The 20,323-nt window shown below is 31.4% G+C and overlaps 2 protein-coding genes across 2 annotated transcripts in view; both read left to right on the top strand.

The window, feature by feature from the left end:
- The first annotated feature begins 2,581 nt into the window (after positions 1-2,581).
- LOC112210241 (Ubiquinol-cytochrome c reductase 6.4 kDa subunit) lies at positions 2,582-6,351 on the top strand. Its single transcript, XM_024359006.2, has 3 exons — positions 2,582-2,694; positions 4,361-4,493; positions 6,235-6,351. The coding sequence occupies exons 1-2, from the start codon at positions 2,657-2,659 to the stop codon at positions 4,491-4,493; spliced, it is 171 nt and encodes a 56-aa protein (XP_024214774.1). The 5' UTR covers positions 2,582-2,656; the 3' UTR covers positions 6,235-6,351.
- An 11,309-nt stretch (positions 6,352-17,660) lies between these two features.
- wal (electron transfer flavoprotein subunit alpha wal) overlaps positions 17,661-20,323 on the top strand; it is a 9,203-nt gene continuing 6,540 nt past the window's right edge. The window contains exons 1-2 of the mRNA XM_014418626.3: positions 17,661-17,849; positions 18,474-18,617. Of these exons, the coding sequence (XP_014274112.1) occupies positions 17,802-17,849; positions 18,474-18,617 (192 nt within the window). The 5' untranslated portion in view covers positions 17,661-17,801. The remainder of the gene's footprint in view (positions 17,850-18,473; positions 18,618-20,323) is intronic.

Genomic DNA, 20,323 nt, shown 5'->3' with positions numbered 1-20,323 from the left:
CCCATATAAAGAAAACAATTTTTCCCAAGTTTTCTAGCATGTTGGTGTAATTGTGTATTTTTATGATTATCAGGTGTTTCGGGTAAATGGTCTTCATGGCTTTTAATCAGCTTAAAGAGTCGGTAATGATAACAATGTTAGTATGCGTCACTGTCATGGAGAAGTGGAGTGCTGAGGCTATTGCATGTTATTCAGCTGTATATACACTGCATAATTTATGTAGTTTTATTTTATGGGTTGAGTTATGTGTGATGAAAGAGGATACTGTAGATTCGTTAGATTTTGATCCGTCAGTATATATCAAAAAAGGATCTGGAATATTTTGACAGAGACGTGAGAACCTAGTTCTATATTCAGTATGTGACGTACTACCTTTGGGCAATTGGAATAATTGTAGCATTGTATTTGACTAACCAGGCTTGTAAAAATGACACTAATGAACACTACCTGCCGAGTTAAGCTTGGAAATTCGCTATCACAGGAATTTTCTGTGGAGAATGGCTAGAGACAGGGTGATCTTCTGGCTCCTCTTCTTTTTAAGATAGCACTAAAAGTAGTTATTCGTTCAATTAGAACTAATCTAGGAGGGGTCATTTACAATTGTCTGTCTAAACATTCAGCATATGCAGATGATGTAGTCCTGAGCAGCATTAAAAGGAACATTCTAGGAATTCGAAAAAACAGCATTTGAATTAGACCTTAAGGTGAATGAAGAAAATACAGCATTCATGAAAAGTTCAAGAAAGGATAAGGAAGAGAATAGGAAAGTGACGTTCAGTGACCACAGTTTCCATTCTGTAACCCAGTTTAAGTACTTGGGAAGCCTAGTTACAGATGGCAACAAAGCAGAGAGCTAAATAGAGGCCAGATAGCAGCAGGAAATATATGTTATTTCTCACTGCAAAAAATATTGAATTTTAGAGCTCTCTCTAAAAGAATGAAAGTGGTAATTTACAAAACCATCGTAAGGCCAGTAGTGATCGATAGAGAAGAAACATGGCCCTAGACAAGAAAAGCGGTACAGATGCTCAGCTCCTGGGATAGAAAGGTATTGAGAAGGATATGGGGTGGTTTAATAATACCCCACTTATTCCTGTCGAACAGATCCGTTACTTAGGACTACATCTCGACTAACATGAAATCCTCATACAAGACTGAAAAGACAGGAAACTGCTCGTCGATTTCGACTATTACAATATTTACTAGACAAACGGTCTAAATTGTCAATCCATTACAAAAGACCGATCTACAAGACTATTATAAGGCCTATCTGGACATACGGAGTTGAGCTTTGGAGCTCCACTTAACCATCAAATTCCTCCTGAATCCAATCCTTACAGTACAAAATTCTTCGTAAAATCCTTAACGCTCCTTACTTTGTCACAAATCAAGTCATCCATCATGACCTCAATGTCCCACATGTTGCTGATTTGGCCATAACCAGATACCATTCCTTCCATGGATAACTTCTCAACCACCCAAATCCACTTGTATCTAACCTGGCTTCTCCTTCATTATCTAATAATCCTCCTAGGCGTCTGAAAAGAAGATGGCCTCGGGATCTTCTCCTTTAGAAATGTTATTGGAGTTCTATCAATGGGTAGATTATCCACATGTTTGTATCATGTCACTATCTCACCTACAGCAAATTTACTTGTTGTATATATGTTATACAGTTGTAAATAACAATAAATAAATGATTAAAAAAAAAATCTTTACTTTGGTTATTAGAAGGTTATAAAAAGACTTCCTTATACATCTTTATTAACCAATCGTGAAGCAGAAGGGCACTAGAATATACTGTACAAGTTGTGAGTGATAATATGAAGTAACCAGTAATAGAGGAGAACCATTCACGCGTTTTAACAACCAATAATCAGCTGACGAGAGGTTTCTAATGGATTAGGTACTAAAAGATATAGACAACTGGACTGTAGAAGAATAAAGAAGACAACTTGTAATAAACAAAAATAGGTTTTAAATAAATATAAAGAAGTTATAAAAATGATGAAAACAATTGCAGCAACATCAAATCCATTTTATATGACGTCTTTACTAAGCTATCTGTGTAGTTGTAACCTGATAAATATAATTAGGTGAAGAAGTCATATGCAACAACACGAAATGGTTTAATTTGTAATAAAAACGCGTTTAATTGTCAATCGGACTCTATAAATAAGAAGATTATCAAGGACGGTGAATAAATGTTCGACCTGGACTAGAATATAAACAAAGACTTAAATTTTGGTTCAAGAGCAGATTAATCCAGTGAAAGTTATTAAAGTCTTCTCCTTTGAGAAGATTGGGCCTCTTTGTTCCAACTAAACTCATACTTAAAATTACATGTCATTTACAAAAGAATTACAAAGAAACTCAGTAAATATACAATACAATACCTATAACCATAAATAAAAAGGACGGTTTCAATAAAATAGTTTACAGAGCTTTAGACAAGAAGAACCAAACTTATGTTTCTTTATATGTAAATTCATGTTTAAATTAATAATGATTAATAAAACATAGTTCAATATTAGGCATTTAAAAGTTAGCCTAAAACTGGAACTTAAAATTTTATCTCTATGATATCTTTGAGTTAATCGCTCTTAACTGATCTTTTAAATTGTAACAGCTGTTTTACTTCTTTGAGCAGTCAGCCATGATCTCCAAAAAGTTAATATTTCTTTTGCCCAAATGGTAAGTAAATTAAAATAAAGTAAATAAAATTTTTTATTGTTGAATTTAGTATTAATAAAAGTTATCAACCGTGGAAATTGTAACTTCTTAAAATTTTCGCGAATTAAGGATTACTAATGATGTTACCTTTTTTATCCATACTGCCTTTTTGTTTCTTCGCTATTTAAGGATTTAGTTGTGGTTATTGTTTTAAGTCAAATTGTAAAAAATGTTTATTTGGGATTACTGTTGAATAATTGACATTTTTCCTTTTTTTTCTGTAAGTGGTCATTGGAACTAATACTATCTATTTTTTCTGTCTAATGTACTTGTCAATGAAATTTAATAAAAAAACTTTGCTTCTAAGCCTTGTGGTTGAAAATGAATTTCATTTTTGGTGGGATCACAATTCTCAATGATCTATTTAAAGTAATCATGTAGTGCATGAGGTTATTGCTATAATTTATTAGTATTAATTACTACTACTCCTAGATGGTGGATGAGAGTGTACTCACATATATACAATGAATAAATGACCAACCATTGTTATCAGTTGTAACCTGAAATAATATAGTGATTTGTATCTATATGAATTTAGCCCCAGGCTTTAAGGCTTAGGGTCCATGGGGACTCTTAAGGGAGGAGAAGTTGATAGCTATAACCCTATCAATGTAGTATTAATGTTAGTGTAGGTTATAATTAGAGACCAAATTTTTGTGCATTTGCTTCTTTTCCCTAGCTTCAAATCAGGCCAAACTTCATTAGAAATTTGAATCATGAAAAAGCTGTTGTAGTGATACTTGTTTTATATTGCACATTTGGGGTTACTCCTCAAATACATATACATTTCAAGGTTTTTCTGTATGAAATTGCTATTTTATTACTTTTTGAATTTTTATTAAGTAATTATTGCTTTATTTACAAATTTGCCTGTGATTCATTATTAAATGAAATAAATAATAATGTTACAAAATTAACTATTAATATTCTGTCAAATCATTCATGGTAAAAGCTCAATCATTTCTATCTCAGTCACTAGTTCTAGTTCGCCCCAGTAATAGTTGTGATCTGCGGGAGTTGAAGACAAACCAACATTCCTCTGTTGTAATAGAGCTGCCAGAAAATTATTGTTTCTAGTTTGTACCATGTTTTAAATCTATTATCTACTTGATTTACAATCTTTGGAATAGCGTATTAAAATTCAATATTACACAAAACTGTTCTTTTAGTTGTTTTCGGGCTGAATTGCGATTGGTTGGGGGTAATTTCTTATTTCAGTATTCAGTCTTACATTTTAGTTGTATGTATTCAACGATTTGACGTTGATTCAAACAAGGTTTGATAAACTTTTCAGTGGGTAATATTTTAAGTTAAAAATAAAGTTGATTTATAAAAAATGTTGGTATTTTTAGGACAATTTTTGGGTTTTACTGCACACTTTTACACATTGTGGGTTTCTTACTGCTCCTTTTCGATGTTTACTTCACAAAAATCCGGTCTTTAGTTATAAACTACAGTGCTACAGTGTAGTAGTGTTTCATTTGAAAGTTAATTATGATTTAAGGTTATTAATTGTAATTATATGTTGTTTTTTCTACCATGAGATAACCTAACAATTTTATACAAACTCTTCACTGTATTAAATAATATATATAGTTATTATTTTTAAATTACTATTTATTTCTAGGATTCCAAGTCTGTCCTTATTTGGTGCATCTGCAGGAGCTGCTGTGTGCTATGCAACTGATTGGAAATTAGTTCTAGAATACATGCCTTATTATGGAGGGAAATTCAAAACAGAAGAGGAAGCAGACAATTAGGTATTTCATTTATCAGTGCATAAAATATAAATATTTCATGAATGGAATATGGTCCGGGTGGGGTCAAAAAAACTCAAATAGGAAATGATTATACTATTTTTATTGAGCCAATGTTTTGCCTCACGTTGCAGGGCTTCGTCAGGGCTGTTTTGACTGGAGTTAAAGTCAGAGTGAACTCTGACACTTGATGGGAGTCAAAGTCAGAGTTCACTCTGACTTATTTTTTATTATCAGTTCTGATAAATTATCTTATTTTTATCATAATTTTACTATTTATGTATTTGTAAATTTGTTTATTTATTTGTTTCAATTTCTCATTTGAGTCAAATTTTATTTTGTCCATCCACTTAGCTGATGGTTTATTTCAAGGTTGTATAAATTTGGTAATAGTTAAAAATGTTCTATTACATATTTTCATAAAATATGTACTTACTACTACTATAGAGTGTCCCAATATACAGTTGTACCCCTTAACCCCTTCAATTTTTAGAATTTTGAATTGATTTTCGCTGAATCGTGACAGTAGCATGTGACCTGTTTTTGTAGGGTGTGTTAATTTTCTATCCTCCTCCAATGCACTTAGCTCTTTGGAATTTCTTATGGGATGAGCTAGTTTTTTTTTCACATTCTAATCGCAAAATTGCAACTAACTCTAGAATTTTAAACAGATTCATACTACACACTTTTTTATTTGACACATCCTGAAGGTGTAAATTTCCAAAAAAAAAAAAACAATTTTTTTTTTTTTTTAGGTTTTTTTCTACTTTTATGAAAATTATAAATAAAAAAATTAAATAAAACTTTGTATGCAGTTATTAGTGATTTACTCCTTCAGGATGTATCAAATAAAAAAAATGTGTGGTATGAATCTGTTTTAATATTTCATTTACTATCAATGTGACAGAAAACGTACACAATCCCATTTGAAATTCTAGAATTAGTTACATATGAGAAGGTTAAAAAATTAACAATATCTTCAATACATAGACCATATGGCACTGTTATGACCCTGTCTTCAGTTCATTTATTGTATTTGCATAATGTGTATTTAAGTTCTTTGTTTCTGTTTAAAAATTCAGCACATTTATATTTGTAGCACGTAAAGCCTCTGGTATTCTCGTATTTTACATGTTTTTCAGTATCTAAAGTGTTGAGTTTTTCAAAGTTTGATTTATGATTTAGTTATTGGACTAGTGCAGGTGTATTTATATATATAATCTTGTAATATATTATATTATTGAAATTACTGCAGCAATTATTACCTGCTGGATGAAATAGTTACAGATTGCCATTATTGAATTGAAAATTCCTTTAACAGTTTAATGTAGTCTTTTTTTAGAATTAGTTTAGTTTTATTAATTATCTGGGAAAAACAAAATCAGCATGTAACGATAGTGATTGTATGTGTTTTATTGCATTTTCTGGTGGAGACTATTCCTTTAAATTCAGTTTGTGTTATTAAAAAAAATTAAACAAATTCCCTGGTTTATCTTTATCTTGTCATTATTATGTCTTGCCAACATAATTATGGCTATCAAATATACAATTACTAACTAATCAATCTTTTAGTTTAATTTGAAGTTAATTTTATGTATTTTATTCTTAATACATTGTAGGTACCAAATTAGAGAATCAGGAAATTTATTTTTGGTCAATATGTTTATGTTAGTATTACCTGTTCATTCATTTATATTAGTATAACTAATTAAAAAAATAATTATTTTTATTTTGTTTGTTGCAGAAAACATGGTCATCTATCTCAGAAGACATTAGTCACTTACCTTAATACAACATCTACCTTTTGTTTTTCTAAGAATATTTTCTTGAAATGTAAATAAATGTTTTAAGTTATTTGTAATTCCTTTCATTCTTTTTTCATTTCTCACCCATTGGTACAGTTCGCATTGTGGAAGTAGAGATTTTAAATTAAGTACTAAGAAAAGTTTTAGGATAAATAATAATTGTATTTTATTTCATTTTGATGTATCATACTTCTAATTTTTTTCTTTAATCTATCTATTCTATTCTAATTTTAGTATATATAGTATGTTTCATGGGGGGGGAGGGGAGGGGATTAGATTACCAAAACTTTAGTTCAGTACCATCCACCTCAGTCTGTTGTGAAGATATGATTTTTCAGTTGTTTTTTTTCCATGTATATTCAAATTTCTGTACTATAACTAAGTATTTTTCAACTTTTGTCACTATTTTCTATATTAAATATACTATTAATTCCTTATAAGATAGCAACCAATTTCTTGGAAAATATTGCTTCGATAAGTGATCATAGGAGCCAAAGAAAAGTAAAAGTGAATAATTTCTAAAGTTACTCAATTGAATCTCATTGGGTGAATTTGTAAGTTGTGATCGGGTTTCATGAATATTGTTCTTTTTCATTATCTTTCCACTGGTACATCTAGTTAAAGAAAACTTATCTAATTTCAAAGTAATATTGAGGTGAGGAGGTTAAAAAAAACATTAGATAAATGTAGATACATATATTTTTTCTAGTTTTGAAATCTTGTTCTCTGGTTTTTCCCTAGTTTTTAAGGTTGGAATCGTTTTTATTTTTATCTTATATTTATTTTTCAATTTCTTTCTTGAGGAGTGAAGATGGTTATATCAGTGGGGGGCCGTCCATAGCTCAGGTGGTTAATGCACAGGTCTTAGCAGCCTGAGAACTATAGGTGGCACTGATTCAACTCTAGCCTAGGGTGGACTATTTTCGTGGTGGTGCCACAAAATGAAAAACTTGGCCCCCACCATGGTTAGACTAGGTTGGTCATCTCTCGATAATCTAATAAGCAAGAGTTAAAAGACTAAAGACCAATAAGAATGTCAATGAAAGCCGAATGTTTTACTTGAAGGTTAACAGTGGAAGAACACCACACCATGAACCCAAGCTTGTAAGGAATGCTTCTTACCATGAAGGATATTTTGGTTAGCTGGGTTTCAAATCCTTGCTGAACAAAGAAGATACAGAGAGAGAGAGATGTAAACCAATACAACATTCCAAAGGAAGGAGAAGTTAAGGCTACAAACTTAGGTAGATGGCAGGTAGGACCTCAATAATTACTGAAATCTGAGATTTAACGTGCATAATTAGATGGTGTCTATCTGGAGTAGAGAAGTACCAAGGCAGTGGATAAGTGTAATAATATATTTTCTTAAAAAAGGAGACCTGCAAGAGTGCACGTATTTTCGTGGAATCTCTCTCGTATCTTGCGTCTCTAAAAATCTATTCAAGATCCTTTTTAACTAACGTCCTTTATACTCCATTTACTGAGGAAGAGATGGGGATCTATCGTCCGTTGACCAAATTTTACTGTGAAGACAATCTTGGCGCAAGGTCAAGAGTATAAGCTGCCAATCTTTTGCTGCCTTCAGATGTACATATGATAGCTTCAAACGCATCATTCTTTACAAGCCTTGTTAGAGATGAATTGATTCGCATTGTAAAATTGACGTTGAAGGATGTTAAGTGCTAAGTCCGGAGATACAGTTGGATTGTTCTGCGGGGTTTTCGTATGAAAAAAAGATTGAGACAAGAAAATATACTGACTAGTATTTTTATTTATTTTTAATTTTGCCTGGGAAAAGGTGGTACGGGACTCAGGATCGAGGGATTCAGCAGTATGGATCATGTTCTTGGATATATTGATGCCCTAGACATTGTAAATCATTTAAGTGTGTGTCAGACCTAAATTCGCTTAAATACGACTCAGCTTTTGGTATTTGGTTATAGCAAACAACAAAAATATAGTTTGGCAGGCTTAATACGTAAGTATCAAAAGCTGTTTCTTTCCTATATATTCGGCCGATTAAGAATTTTTTTTTTTAATCTGGAGTTTTTCGGGAGATGTATAATTTTTGCATTATTCGTCAAACTAATAAGAAGTGTAACGACATGCAGTACGCTGTAACGATAACTGAAGATACCTGGCCCTGGAGGAGGATCGATAAAAACACAGACGAATACATAATATTGTAAATATCACATTGCTGTATGTACTAATAATAAAATATATCAATAGGAGTAACTCACAGACTTCCTGTACTAGAAACACCGATACAGCTGTAGATGAGAAGTTGAATGATCCAACTTAAGGAATAGATGTGTGTATTTTGAACTCGTAATTCACCTTAGCGAACTTTCGTGGCTTATTTTTGAAATTTCAGAATTCATGTTTCGTAAAGGTTTGTTAAAATTTCTTTACAGGTAAACGTTTGAGTCTAATAAAACGATTACGCACTTACCCCACACTACTGACATACTTACACCAGTTTGTTCCAGGTTAGAACAGACATTGGTTCATTAAAAGATGTGTTGGTTTCAATAACATCGCAACATGTATTGGTTACAATAACCAGATATATTGGTTCAATTGCGTCACTCATGCAAGGGGGATTTAATATCAAAAAACTCCTTACTGACGTACATGTCTTTCCTCAAATAGTCTCAAGAGGATACACTATGTACAATAACCTAGTGACAAAATCTGAGTTTAATTTTTGCGCGAGAACAAGAGTTTTAGTGTATTTTAAATTTTGAGAGCTTGGAATTTTCTACTGTTATTATTGAAAAACACAATGATGATTGTTGGTTTGAATTTATTTGTTGTTTAATTATTTTCCTATTTTCACAGTTTACCTTCTTTTTTGTTTTTGTTTTTATTTCTGTTCATCTTTTTCAAGAATAAAATTTAATTAGAACGAACGTTTCTTTCTTGATCGTCGGGAAAGTTGCATCTCATCAAGTTAATTTAAAATTGTGTATATCTGTTGGACTAGTGTTCAGCCTACTTCTTGTTTGTATTTATATTGTTCAAAGTGGTTTAATGGGGTCTACTAACAGATATATTCCAAGTTTACAAAGTCAATTGCAGTATTTAGTTGAATGGTTTCAAGAATTCAGTGAAATGCAACGTAACGATTTCTTACCCGTTTTAATTCAAAGATTTGGCCATAAAGAATATGTAAATGGTTTTCTTCCTGAAATTGAAAATGAGAATAATTTTAATGAGCGTCCTCCGAGTTTATTTCAATGCCGAATCAAGTTGTTTTTAGAGTGGACTGAATCTTGGGGGCAAGATGAGAAACAACAATTATTAAATATAATTAAATCGATTGACCCAAATTTTTCAGATAAATATGAAACAAAAGTAAATTCTGAGCTAAATGCTTGTTCTGAAGATGAACCAATAGTTTTAAGTAATGAATAGTTATTTATTCTTAGGCAGTTATTTAAAAATGCATTTAATTTATCTATTTAATGTTTCCTCATTAATTTGTTATTGGTTTATCGTAATTTGGGAATTGGAATATTTTTATTGAATTCTATGATTAGTCGAAGTATATTAAAAATGAAAAAAAAAATCTCATTAGTATATTGATCTTAGTTTCAAAAATTCGCTTATAATTTCGTGCTGTTTAATTTACAATATATTTCAACATGATGTTGTCTTTTGAAATAAGACTGAATATAATGGGCTCTAAAGTGGCATGTTCAGTTTCAGGTAAGATAAGTGTGATTTACTCTATTTTAAAAAATATATATTTTCGAATCTTTTTGTTCACTCCTAGAGCCAGTTTGTTCCCAATCAACCAGTCTGTCAAGCTGGTTATTTCTAATTACAATGGATTTTCATTTAACACAATCTTGAATTTATCAAGCTCTTCAAGACTCATAGAATAGGTCAACTTCTTGTTTTACAAATAGTTTGAATTGTTAAACTGTTCAATGTTGGTGAAGAGAGAAAAAAAAAACAAAGTTTAACCATGCATTAGTTTATCTATGTATATTTTAAGGATCAGTTTCAAGCTAGAAAGTTTTTTTTTTTTCTATTGATCTTGATAGAAGAGGTATATGTTCTCAAAACTTACAGGTTCTTAAGCTCACTATATTGTTTTTTTCTGTTAGCTCCTTCTCTCCTTAAGAGTTTACTTTTAACATCTAATGAATTAGAGCACAGTGTAAAATATGGAAAATAGGTGGAACTGTACTCTAGTTAAATATTTCTATCACCTTGACCCTTGTTATTTTTTCACTAGCCTGATCTCATGAAGTTTTTAAGAAATTAAAGCTTATATCAGGATTAATTATTGTTTAGAAAGCTGGTGACCCTACCACCCAGCCATTATACTATATTCACCTACTGACCCTATAAGGTGGGAGAACACTTGATATGGCAACTCCATCAGGGTTTGTGGACTGACTCATTACATACAGAAGTTACGATTTCATGTTAGTAATATAAGAAATGATATAATCTTTCCCTGTTGTGTATGTAACCATTTTGCATTACATTTAAATTCAGGAATAGAGCAAACTCTTTATAGAGGTGAGATCGAAATTAGTTATGGCTGCTGAAAAGTGGTGATTTTTCAAAATTGCTAAATAATTACATAAAAATTCAATTGCATTAAAAAATATATTCTCATATGTATTATTGGCAAGAATTAACCCTGATAGTTTCCCTGATATTTGCAATAGTTCGATTAAATCTTGATTAGTGTTGATTAGTTTGGCATGTAATGACACAATGTTTTAAAATGATTTTGCTATCTTGTTTGTGTGATTCAAATAATACTTTTTTCATGTCATTTCTGTAGGAATGTTTCCTCTTGAATACAGTATCTAGTCACCTTTACTGTATTCTTTATTTTAGCAACTCTTCAATTTTTCAACTCTCAATGTTTTAACTATTAAAAGTTCGCCTTTTATAGAAAGTATGTCTTGTTATTTCTTATAACTTGCGATCAGATCCAACTAATGAATGACCTACTTATATTTTTATGTTATCGTTTCATAATGGACTCCCTAGTTTTAAATTAAATAACAAGAACATGGTGATTGGTTGGTGTTGGACTGCATTAACTATAAGTAACTAAAAAGCTATTCAATGCTGATCAGTTGAGTAAATAGCTAATTTCAAATGCAATCTACAGCCAAGATGTAGACAGGAGAATTGTGTTTGGTACATCTCATGGATTTGAGGTTTGATAGGGTTCAGCAATAGGAGTTAAGAGGTATTTAGGCTAGGATCGTTAGTGTTATAGCTGTCAAACCCTTGGATTCACTAAGCCTATTTATTTTATTTAGGATCTTGGTGGAAGAATCTTTAGTTCTGTCTCCATTACCTATTTCATGAGCCTATTCTTCCTAGTTACTGACTACCCAAAATAGTCAAAAGTTACTGCAACTATTAAGAATTAGCATTTCATCGGACCAAAGATGTGGATATACTGATATTGAGCTCTCTCTTCATTGAAATCATTAAGTAATTTAACAGCATTAACCGGGGCCACCCATAGCTAAGTGGTTAAGACATAGTCTTACCAAATTGATGTCTATTGGTGGTGCCGGTTCGAATCCGCCCTGGGACGTTGACTTTTTTCATTAAGAAGCGGTCCCACAAAATGAAGAACTTTGACCCCCAACCATGGTTAGGCAGTATAGGACTCCAATGGGAGTCTTGGCCGAAAAAAAAAAAACAAAACAAACAAAAACAGCATTAAACCATTTCTCACATTCTTAATCATCCTTCAATTTTCTCCTTAAACTGCTCATCAAGTAATAATTTTTTGGTTTCGTGTTATTTTTAAATGTGTCAGTATTATAGGACTAATATCCTATCGTTTAGTTGCATCGATTTCACTATGTACTCAGTTTTATTGTTTTTAAGTGTACTTTGTCTTGAGTTTTAATGTCTTAAGATTGTATTAATTACACCTTGAAAGATGTTTCTCTAATAATTTCTCATCCTGCATTTTGATTTGATATTTTCCTTGTTTGTGTGTGTGTATATATGTTTATGTAAAGTTTGTTTTTGAATGGATTTTAATAGAGAGAAATGGTTTACTGAATAACAAGCAGTGCTGCCTAAATATGGTTGTTATTATTATAATTAATACCAACATCCTTTTGTCCAAAACATCATTACTTATTATGCTATAAAGTGAAATTAATTAATTACATCAGTGATATTAATAGTGACATATTACTTTTTTGTAGGTTAATGTTTAAAACAAAATGCTAGCATGACAGCTTTGCACATAGACGATTTAGAGAAACACCTGTGCCTTGAATGATCGGTGAATCACCAATGCCTTGAATGAAGTGATCTGGAGGAACACCTTAGTCTTGAATGATCTGGAGGAACTCTATTACCTTGGGAATAAAAGTCTTATGTATTTAAAATTAGTTATGTTTCAGCTTTTTATGAAAAAAAACAAAACAAAAGTTTTGTTCAATTGTAATCATTTAGATAGTATTAATTTCATTTTGCAATGCAAGCTGTCATTGCATTCTATTTAGTGAAATTTGATTAGTACAAATTATGTAGTTCCTGGGATCATAATACATTGTAACCTGAAAGCTTTCACATGAATACATTAATACTCATACTTTTTTATACTTACTATTTTGTGTTATATTTATTTATTAATTAGTATATATTTATTCAATTGAATAGTTAGAATTAGGGTATAATTGAAGACCCTAAAAATAGAGCTTGAAGACTCTCAAATACTAGGAAATATCCAATCAGTAAATGTTTCATCGATTAAACCATCATGATCCAAAATGTTCAGATAAATGCAAACCGATGACTCAGCACATTCCCATTAAATACTATCAACCTCATTCTTAGATATCTCAATATATTTTGGAGTCAATTTGAGATGTGCTGTTATTCGTTTGTTTTTTCTGTGTTGATGCCTATATTGGGGAACTCCTGACCTGTTAGTTATTTACTGGTATTTGAGAGATTTTAGGATTTGTTCTTAGAATCTTCTAATTTCATTCTTACAATATTAAATTGTCTTTTTTTTTTTTTTTGTCCCTTTTTTATAAATAGTTAATTATAGTTATGTGATATTTGTTATGAAATTGTATATTATAATGCAAATATATTTATTTTTAATTTGTTATATGAACATAAAGTGATTTATGTTGAATATTTCTCAACTTTTCATAATCCCCTGAAATGAAATTATTCTTAAGTTATGGTGTATTCTTTATGAAATTATTTTAAATTTGTCCTTTTAAAGATATTTATAAACTATTATATGTATATTTTTCAAAACTCACAGACATATGTCTGTTATAGCGAAAGCTAAACAGTATTTTAGGTTAACTAGCTGGCTATAGATCGTAAAACTTCACTAAAATGGCCATCGAAAATTGATCTTTACCTTGTATCATCATCTTTCCCTACAGAACGTTAACCTCTACCAATAATGATTAGTGATTGTTACTTTCTGTGAGCCCTGCTAAGATTAACAGGGTTTGTGTTCACAGAAATACGAACTTTGTAATGAATTTATGCTTTCCAATATAATAAAGTAATAAATGGGACTTACATTTTAGACATGCGAAACTATATAATCCGGTTGGTATAATCAGCAACAGAAATATAGTTTGGCAAGTCTACTGTGTAATTACCATTTAGTATTTTATGTTATTGGAAAGACATACAGCTTAATGCTTCCGTATTGCTTATTGGAAAGTATTTAAAAATATATATATATTGTTATATTGAGAAAGATGAGATCTGGATTACGTCTGTGGTATCTTTTGAATTTTCCCTAAAGCATTGTAGGTGAAGTTGACTCACTTAGAACTATTGACTATCACTAGTGAAAGCGAGTTTTTCAATTTGATGATTCTTATATTCTGCATTGCTCAGTATTGGTTGACCATGACTAATGATTGTCTACTTTTCCACAAACACTAATTGTTAGTGTAACACACGCTGGAATATGGCATTCAATAGAAAGTGGCCGCACAGGCTGGTGCCCAACATTGAGGCCTGGGTGAATAGGAACCACTGGGAGGTAGACTATTTTATCACTCAGTTTATCACAGGGCGTAGTTGCTTCGGAGCCTACCAGTATAGGTTTAAGTACGATGACACTGGAGAATGTCCACTGTGCCCAAGAATGGAAGAGAGTGTAGAACACGTTTTATTCTTCTGTCCCCGCTTTCATGAAGAAAGGAGTGAGCTCCGAAGCATTTGCGGCTCAGACCCAACAGCAGATCATATCCTCAACATTATGCTGCTTAACCACGATTACTGAATGTCAGGCCAACGATTCGCTCCACAGGTGATGCAAAAGTTAAGAAATGAGGAGAAAGAAAGGCGAACCAGGAGATAGCCTAAGACTATGGCGGTCCTGTGAAGGGTGAGAAACAGGTGTAGGGAGGTTGGTTTTAGTGGGTAAAAATACCACACACTGATAGTACGGGCCTATTCGTGACTTGAAGATTTCCACCTACCCTCGTAAAAAAAAAACATATAATTTTGTATTTGGATCTTTATCGTTCAGTTTCGTGTAAGTTCAATAGTAGCTAGTGTAGAAACATATATCAATTTTTAAAAATATAAATATTACTTGTAAAATTCATAGGAACTGAATTAATTATGTATAGTCCCCTACTTACTGGAATATCACAATATCAGTTGAAACGAAACTGATTTGTTAATTATGTCATATTATGAAACTATTGAAATAACTTATTAATTTTATTTATTTATCTTTCTGTTTTACTTGCAATAAATTTATTTTGAAATAATTTCTTACTACTATGCATTGTCAAGTTCAAAAATACGAATCTCAGTTTTTTTTAAAATAAAAAAAAGAAATTAAAATCTGTACCACTACAACCCATGAAGGTTCAGTACTTTGTAAGGATGTACTATAGACCAATGGTTGTGCAAGGAGGTGATTTGGTCAGAATCGACCGCCCGATTTTTATCCAATTAAGGGTACCCTATTTATGAGGCTGGGTGGACCCCAGTAGGGTTACTGAACCCACAGGGTTGGCTCACGGCTAAAGTGTAATAGAAAACAATTTTCTGCCCAACCAGATTCGAACCCGGGCCCTTGGAGTTAGTAGAATCGCGTCTTACCACGATGTCACCGCGCTGCCTCTTAGTTTTTTTAATAGCTTTAAAATTGGACATGTCACTCCCCTTTGTTGAATAATTTATTTGTGGATCTGTGGCAACACTGTCTCGACCACTTTAAACTGTAGAATCTTAGATTCATCACCCTCATGGCAGTACGATAGTTGTAATACCTACTACATGGATTTGATTAAAAAGTGGCAGAGACGGAGCCAGATTCGTTCCTTGATATCTAGGACGTAAAATGCGAGTGGAAATTTTCAATTTTTAAAGCAAAACATTCGATTATTTTCTGCATGAATACAAAGCTTCTCTACTTCCAGGAGCGGGAATGCCATAGTACACTTAATGTTTATAATAATACAGTATTTTATGGTGGAGAAGAGGCGGTATATTCGGTATCAACTCCGAGTGGCAGAAATCTTCTCGACGCCCAAAAATGGTAATTATGGACGAGTCATATACGATTTATATCACCATTGCAGCCTCATTATTTATTTCTTCATTATCGTAAAAAAAAAAAAAAAGAATCATCAACAACCAAATGCACTTTCCTATCAAAGAGACAATTCTTCAGCATATAGACATACCAATTAGCAAAAGGCAGAATGTAAGTATCTTCTACATACCAAAGCTCAAAACTAATGAAGTTAATGGGTGACTTACATTTAGTTGTGACCGGAAGAAGAATGATTGCCTTGAACCTGAGCTTAAAACAGCACTAAAAATTATTCATGAGGGATATTCCTTTAATCAATGTACACACATTTATACAGATGGTTCTGGCATTAACAAGGCAGCTTGAGTAGGTGTTTATTCAAGTTACTTTCAACAGTCATACTCCGTTGGAGCTGGATGTGATAATTATGATGGAGAAATAATAAAGGCTATTTACCTTGCGATGGAAGCCACAATTGAAAAGACGAAAACACCGTAATATTGAACGATTTTCAAGTAACTATACAAAAATTATCTACATCAATTATTGCAGAATCCTCCATTAATAATAAGTGTAGGAACATGGCAACTATTCTGGAGAAAAGTGGTAGGACTATAGCTCCACAAAGGATACCAGGTCATCTTCGTATACATAGATTTTTCCAAGCTGGCAAGTAATCAAAGCTCAGTTATACAAAGAATCAGTGCGTTAGACATCTAGTTTACAGAGCAGCAAGATGTATTATTTGCTCTAACTCTAAGAACAGGGCAGACATTAAACATACAAGTCCATGTGGAAGGTATGTAGAGGAAGAAGCTATTGAATAAGGGTGAAAGAATGCCCGAAAGGACTGTCAGAAAGTAATCTCAGTCTATGGTACCATCTATTTAATACGTCGAACACAAAACAAAAAATCTTTTTTTTTTTCAGGTGTGCCAATATTAAAGCAAAGCCAGCGATATGTAGTGAGAACGGAATTCTTGTATTATTCAAAGCATATCGAAAAATTTGCTTTTCAAAATTGCCGTCAGATTTGTTTTTAGTGTTAAAAAAAAATTGTTTATTCAAATTTAAGAGGAGTCATGAATAAAAAAAATTGTTGCATGAAATTTGGCCCAGCCTTGATTCTTTTTTTTTTTTCCTCAAGATTCAAAAAAATTATCAATAATTCAAGAACCCTTGGGCCAATGCAAGCCCAATTAAACCACTCAACTTACTTTAACCGAGATGTTTCTACGTGGTTTACAATTAATTCCGTCCATAAATAAACACATACTAAGCAGGTGGACGGTCCCTCAGAATGCCAATATGAGATCTGTTAGTTGAATGTGTTAAAGTTTTAGAATTAGAATAAGGGCAATGTGAATTACTTTGCTTTTACCCCAGCGTCTGTAACATAGTTATATTTTTATAACTATATTTATAGTTATAAATTATGTTATAAATATTAGGTTTGTATTGATTTATCAAAATTTTGTTTATCAAAGTACTTTTTTCAGCTTTTTTTAATTTCGGTTTTTCTAGCTCTGGTGCGGTTTTATAGTCAGATCAGTTGTGTTATTAAAGTTCAGGTTCCACGGTGACGATGATAGTGGCACCTATCACTGCATATAACATCGCGTAAACTGACATTGACTTTCATACTATCAAGATTTGGTTGATAATTGGTAGAACTATCAACTATCTGTGGATACACAACTAACTTCCACGATTGATATCCGTCATGTTGAAATGGGCCTTAAGTTGCTAAGTAAAAGAGGTAGAATTATCAAAGATTTACTTAGTTCTGTGCACGCTATTTTAACCCACTTTCTTGAATGACCTTCCATTAGATAACCAGCGTTCTTATCAATTTCACTGTTAAAAAAAATTTCATTAGTTGTTCCATTTAGAATCCGGAGTCATTGTTTGTAAGGCTCTCTTTTCGTATATAATTTTACTTTTTTGAAACTTAGTATAATGTATTGTTCAGGCAGAACTGTTTTTTCTTCAAAATTAGCTAATCAGGTAAGATATAAATAGATTAATTGCATATATTACTTTTTTAATGATGTTTTAGGACAGATAATTATTATAAGTTAATGTCAGTTGTTTGAGAAATATTATTTTATAACTTAGTTATTTTCAAATTTGAACCATTAATTCCTGTAAAATGTTATGTTAGTTTCTGCCGGAATTATTTGGTGAACACTGATGAATTTAAAAATGACTAATTACCTTAGCAAGTATTAATCTTCTACATTTATCCAGTTTCCCTGTTAGAATAGTTGGTATTGAATTGTAGTTAGAGTTGTGTAATTATTTTGTTCATAGATATTATATAATATCATCATGTATAATAGAAACGACAGGTGAGAAAAAGTACACTTCCATTTAATTTCATTTATCATATTACATTATTATATGACAGATGACATTTGGGTTTTTTTTCTTTTTATTATAAAATTTTACTTTTAGTCACCTAATTGAAAACTATACAGAATTCCTATTAAATTCGGAAAGAAGATTAAAACTTTTATAGAAAGTAATTTATTAGATTTAGTCTATTCGTCCTTTTTCAAAGTTTATTTTATTTTTTAAAATTATTTTTGTTTGGATACAGCTTGTAACTTTTATCTGTATATTCCTTAGCTTTTTAAGAGGCTTCAGAGCACTTTAGTTATAGCCGAACATAATAATGATGTAGTGTCACCTGTTACAAGAAATACCCTAACGGCAGCTAAACAAATTGGAGGCGAAGTTTGTCTACTTGTTGCTGGGGAAAGCTGTGGAAAGGTAATTATTTAGTTTGTCATTATTCATCAGATATAAGAATGTGTGGTCTTATTATCGACCATATGCCTGTACTTTATTAATTATTTGGTTAAAAAAAAATTAACTTCAAATATGCATTGCTTTAGATCTTTGTACCGAATTTCAAGCTTAATAATTGATATGTATTGTGGATTTCTGTTTGAGTTATTTTAATACCTTGGTCGGATTTAATTACCTGTTCCTTTAATTTGTTGTCATTTCTCTTAACACACTTCTTCTCTATTGGATTATTTCTGTTGTATTCAGATCAAGCTATGTATATGTATGTGGGGGTTCAAAATTAAAACATACCTGTACTGCCTGCTTTCCATAGGGTTTTTAAATTGTATATGAGTGCATGCATACAAATATTTAAAATAAATATGAAAACAAGATATATATGAATGGAAAAATGAAAATCTCATAATAAATAATATTAAACTTTAAACAAAAGATATATTCTTTGTAAACTGAAGTTATATATAAAAATTTAAAATTATTGTAAAAATAAAAATAAAAAGAATAGAAATAGTCTGTCCATAAAAAAACAAATAGAAGTATGAAACTTATTTTTATTGTCTTTTGTGAATGCTGTTGTGTCTTCTGGCCCATGAAATAAAATTAAATTAAATTCCCTCAGAAGCTGGGACAATAGTGGCAGTGGTGAGTCCTTAAGGCCCAGGAATGAGTTATTGGACCATTAAGTAAGTCCTTGACAGGTAATAACGTTTTAGCTTATATAGCTGGCCAGCATATAAAGCTTGTCAGAGTTGGGTGAAAAGTATTCAATTCATGAGAGACCAATATATTTTTATTTGGAGTTGGTATTCGGTGAATGGTTAACACAAATAATCTTTAATTGGAATAAAAATACGACTAAACAATCTGAAACTTTTGTATTCAAATATTTGAAATATTATTTCAATCAAATAAATTAGGCCAATAAAACATTAGTGGAATACAGAATTATTCAAATAACAATTGGATTTTTTTTTAATTCCCTTATTTTATACCGTTTCCAATTTTTAATGTATGAGGATCTCATTTTCACATGATTACACATTTTCAGACAAGTACAAAACGAAAATTCTATCGATTTTAAAATCCTTTATCGATTTCAAATTAATTAAAGCTAAAATAAATCGATACGCGATCATAAAATCGATAGCATTTCCATTTTCTGCATTCCCTAAAACATAAAATGAAACCCTTATATGTTAAAAATTAGAATATTTTAAATAAATCGATGCTCTATCTTAAAATCGATACCATTTTCATTTTATGCATCTCCTAAAGAATAGAAAGATACCCTAGTATATTAGAAATCAGAAAAGTTAAAATAAATTGATACGCGATCATATTAAAGTCAATAGCATTTTCATATTCTGCATAACTCAAAACATACGAAGTAACCCTAAAGGTGGATCCACATGTTGGCGCTCGCCACGGATCGGAGGCTCGTTCAAATGCTCGGCAAACAAATAACGGGCCATCCACATATCAGTGTTATTCAGAGAGGCAAACATGGCGGACGTAATAGTGGTTTCAGCCATTGCACTTGGATTGTATTATTTTTATTACAAAAAAAGAAAATGAAAGGAAATTAAATATAAATAAATAAGATTAAATATAAAACTTATTATAAAAAGTACCAACAAACACCTTTAACCTCCTAACAGCTCTCAGTT

This window comes from Halyomorpha halys, unplaced genomic scaffold, assembly GCF_000696795.3.
Source record: "Halyomorpha halys isolate HHAL.00 unplaced genomic scaffold, Hhal_1.1 Scaffold203.1, whole genome shotgun sequence".
NCBI lineage: Eukaryota > Metazoa > Arthropoda > Insecta > Hemiptera > Pentatomidae > Halyomorpha > Halyomorpha halys.
This window is presented reverse-complemented; position numbering and strand designations above follow the sequence as displayed.

Excerpts from the sequence above, each read along its gene's own strand:
- LOC112210241 (XM_024359006.2), top strand. The coding sequence starts at position 2,657 with ATGATCTCCAAAAAGTTAATATTTCTTTTGCCCAAATG. Across the intron at positions 2,695-4,360 it reads ATATTTCTTTTGCCCAAATG|GATTCCAAGTCTGTCCTTAT; the intron begins GTAAGTAAATTA and ends ATTTATTTCTAG.